The sequence below is a fragment of the Lathyrus oleraceus genome, chromosome 5 (assembly GCF_024323335.1).
Source record: "Lathyrus oleraceus cultivar Zhongwan6 chromosome 5, CAAS_Psat_ZW6_1.0, whole genome shotgun sequence".
Classification (NCBI taxonomy): Eukaryota; Viridiplantae; Streptophyta; class Magnoliopsida; order Fabales; family Fabaceae; genus Lathyrus; species Lathyrus oleraceus.
The window spans coordinates 175,097,846-175,102,059 of NC_066583.1; the positions used below are offsets into that span (position 1 = coordinate 175,097,846).

Consider the following 4,214-nt stretch of genomic DNA (forward strand, 5'->3'; position numbering starts at 1 on the left):
TTTAACAAATTTGTCGAAGCAAATTATTAAAAAAAAAACATAAATGCACTTTTGATCCCTATAAATTAGCGAATTTTTTATTTTTGTCCATATAATTTTTTTTATCGGAGTTTCTATATCTCATTTTTTATATTAATTTCAATCTTGTAGATTTTTCTTCGACTTTTCCGATGGATTTTATCTTTAGGAACTAAAATCAACACAAAAATGGGATATAAAGACTCATAAAAACTCAGACAAAAAAAAATACTAACTCCAAAAAAACTATTTAAACCAACAAATAAAAACTTTTTTGACATGTATGGTATTTGTGTCAAACACTCGACGCACGCATGTTAGACAATGAAACATTCAAACATATGAAACATTCAGACATGTCTAATTACCAAAGATGTCCTTGGGAATATGCAGCATTAAACATCAAAGATGAATCGATATAAATACATGCATTATAACTTTACCTCCTCAGCCACTATGATCCATATAAGACTTATTTTGCTCCTATGTTTCTTACTTCATAATTTTCATGTCATCATTTGCAACAACAAAAACACAGACAGAGATATCCTTCTATCTTTCAAATTTCAATTAACTGACCCAAACAATGTTCTGTCAAATTGGACAGCAGATTCAAATCATTGTAACTGGTATGGTGTCAACTGTTCTACAGTTGGTGAAAGAGTTCAATCTCTCACCTTATCAGGACTTGGTCTCTCTGGTAAACTACCTTCTAACCTCTCCAACCTCACTTACCTTCATTCACTTGACCTGTCTAAGAACAATTTCCATGGCCAAATTCCTACCCAATTTGGTCAGTTCACACTCCTCAATGTCATTCAATTAGCTTTCAACAATCTCTCAGGTTCACTTCCACCACAATTGGGCCAACTGCATAATCTACAAAGTTTAGACTTTTCTGTCAACAATCTCACAGGTGAAATCCCTTCAACTTTTGGCAATCTCTTTTCTCTTAAGAATCTTTATTTGGCAAGCAACAAGTTTGTTGGTGAGATTCCAATTGAATTGGCCAACCTCCGTAATCTCTTAAGACTTCAACTCTTAGAGAACAATTTCACTGGCAAGTTTCCTACTTCTATTTTCTTCAACCTTTCTTCCTTAGTTTTCTTATCCCTCGCAAAGAACAATCTATCAGGCGAGTTGCCGCAAGATTTCGGCTACGCCTTTCCAAATTTAACCACACTTGCTCTGGCAACCAATAGGTTTGAAGGGGTGATTCCAAATTCTATTTCCAATTCATCACATCTTCAAGTTATTGATCTTGCTAACAATAGATTTCATGGGCCAATACCTCTTTTCAACAACCTGAAAAACCTCACTCATTTGATATTAAGTAATAACTATCTCACTTCCACAACATCATTGAATTTACAGTTTTTTGATTCACTTAGAAACTCCACTCAGTTGCAAATCCTTAAGGTCAACGATAACATCTTGGCTGGTGAACTTCCAAATTCTGTTGCCTATCTTTCAGGCAATCTACAACAGTTCTGTGTTTCTAATAATCATCTAAATGGAAGCATTCCTAAAGAAATGAACAAGTTTCAAAATCTCACATCCTTGTCTTTTGAACTGAATAATTTCACTGGAGAGTTACCAATAGAACTTGGAACACTCAAAAAATTGGAGCAGCTTTGGATACACCAAAATAGATTGTCTGGTGAAATTCCAGACATATTTGGAAATTTTACAAATCTGTATAGTCTTGCAATGAGAAACAACCAGTTCTCAGGTAGAATTCCCGCGAGCATCGGAAAATGCAAGAGATTGAGTTATCTGGACTTGGAAATGAATAAGCTTGTTGGTGTCATACCAATGGAGATTTTTCAACTCTCTGGATTGACAACTTTGTACTTAACTGGAAACTCTTTGAATGGTTCACTTCCTCCTGAACTCAAGATGGAGCAGCTAGAGACAATGATTGTTTCGGACAACAAGCTGTCGGGGAACATTCCTAAAATTGAAGTAAATGGCCTGAAGACACTTAAGATGGCAAGAAATAAATTTAGTGGCTCAATTCCAAATAGTCTAGGAGATTTAGCATCTCTTGAGACTTTGGATCTATCATCAAACAATCTCACTGGTCCAATTCCTGAGAGTTTAGAAAAGCTTAAGTATATGGTGAGTTTAAATTTATCTTTCAACACATTGGAAGGAGAGGTTCCAATGAAAGGTGTTTTTATGAACCTAAACCAGGTTGATCTTCAAGGTAACAAAAAAATATGTGGCCTTAACAATCAAGCTACGCACAAGTTGGGAGTCACTTTGTGTGTTGCAGGTAAAAAAAAAAAGAGAAACAGTTTGCTCCACATCATCCTACCGATTATAGGTGCGACTGTTTTGTTCGTTTCAATGCTTTCTCTGTTGTGGATGCTATATTCCTTTAAGACGAAAAAAAAGGAGGATAAAAGAAGTTTGTCATCAACTCCTCTAAAGGGGTTGCCTCAAAATATATCCTATGGTGATATTAAGCTAGCTACGAACAATTTTTCAGCTACAAACTTGGTTGGAAAAGGAGGCTTTGGTTCTGTTTACAAGGGAGTGTTCAACATTAGCACTTACGAAAGTCAAACCACCACATTTGCCGTTAAAGTTTTTGACCTGCAACAAAGCAAAGCCTCTCAGAGTTTTGGTGCAGAATGTGAAAGTTTGAAAAACGTTAGGCATCGGAATCTTGTCAAGGTGATCACTTCTTGTTCTAGTACTGATTACAAAGGGAATGATTTTAAGGCCCTTGTTATGCATTTCATTCCTAATGGTAATTTGGAGATGAGTTTATACCCGGAAGATCTAGAATCGGGATCTTTACTAACCTTATTGCAAAGGTTGAACATTGTTATTGATGTTGCATCTGCCATGGACTACTTGCACCATGATTGTGATCCACCAATAGTCCATTGTGATCTTAAACCTGCCAATGTACTGTTAGATGAAGATATGGTTGCACATGTAGCAGATTTTGGATTGGCAAGGTTTCTCTCTCAAAATGCATCAGAGAAACACAGCAGCACTCTAGAACTGAAGGGATCAATCGGCTATATCGCCCCAGGTACTCTTTCTTTTACCTTTTATTAATGCATAACTTTATATGTTGTGTATAATATATAGATATCTAATATTGGGATGACATGTTTCAGAATATGGTCTAGGAGGCAAGGCTTCAACTAGTGGTGATGTGTACAGTTTTGGGATCCTACTGCTAGAGATGTTCATAGCCAAAAAACCAACAGATGAAATGTTCAAAGAAGGATTAAACATGAACAATTTTGTATCCGAGATGGGTGAGAAGCAATTACTGAATATTGTTGATCAAAGGCTTATTAACCATTATGAATATTCAACACAAAATTTCAGCAGTGATAGTCATAGTGGTGGATCAGGCGATATCAGCTATAGTGATGGTAGTAACACATACTGGACTCACAAATCTGAGGAGTGCATAGCTGCTGCAATGAAAATCGGCTTGTCATGTGTAGCACATCATCCCAAAGATAGGTGGACCATGAGAGAAGCCTTATCAAAATTACAAGGAATTAAGCAGTTTATACTAGGCTTATAATGTTGGTCTCATTCCTGCCTATAGTGTATAATCTGTAATTACTGGTGCGCAATCTGAAAATATTTGCAATAAGGTTCATCCTACTAAATAAATTATATATGAATAAGAATTTCAAAATAGTTATCAAATGTATTAAAAATGATAGTCAAAATAGCTTTGTCAGGGTTGGAAAAGAAAACTAAACAGAGTCGTCTCAAATTTCTCAAAATTTTGAAGGTCTTGAGTAGATTAAATGTAATTTAACCATGATACAACAAATAGAGACCTTATTTAATCATCTGTGATAAATATTTTATGTTATTCTATTTGACTACAATTTAACTCTGATAAATCTTATATCATGTACTATAGTCTGCGTTACTCGCCCTAAAAACAGCCTTAAAACTAACCATGATACTTCAGTACATTGTCTCTTACATAGTGACAATCTATTTCTATGTGTTTGGTTCGTTCATGAAAAATCGGATTGGATGCAATGTGAAGTGCCGCTTGATTGTCACATATGAGTTTTGTGACCTGAAGGTCTCCCAACCTAAGTTCTAAGAGCAAATTCTTAAGTCATGCAAGTTCCTTCGATGTTTATGCCAGAGCATGATATTCAACTTCAGGACTAGATAATACAATTGTGTTTTGTTTC

At 35.4% G+C, this 4,214-nt stretch overlaps 1 protein-coding gene across 1 annotated transcript; it reads left to right on the forward strand.

Annotated features, from left to right (window-relative positions):
* Positions 1–405: 405 nt before the first annotated feature.
* Positions 406–3,752, forward strand: LOC127081424 (probable LRR receptor-like serine/threonine-protein kinase At3g47570). Its single transcript, XM_051021677.1, has 2 exons — positions 406–3,067; positions 3,156–3,752. The coding sequence occupies exons 1-2, from the start codon at positions 427–429 to the stop codon at positions 3,575–3,577; spliced, it is 3,063 nt and encodes a 1,020-aa protein (XP_050877634.1). The 5' UTR covers positions 406–426; the 3' UTR covers positions 3,578–3,752.
* The last annotated feature ends 462 nt before the right edge of the window (positions 3,753–4,214 follow it).

What these genes read in the sequence shown, in the direction of transcription:
- LOC127081424 (XM_051021677.1), top strand. Translation starts at nt 427, where the DNA reads ATGAATCGATATAAATACATGCATTATAACTTTACCTCCTCAGCCACT. An exon ending in AATCGGCTATATCGCCCCAG is followed by an intron (nt 3,068 to 3,155) that starts GTACTCTTTCTT and finishes GACATGTTTCAG; the next exon opens with AATATGGTCTAGGAGGCAAG.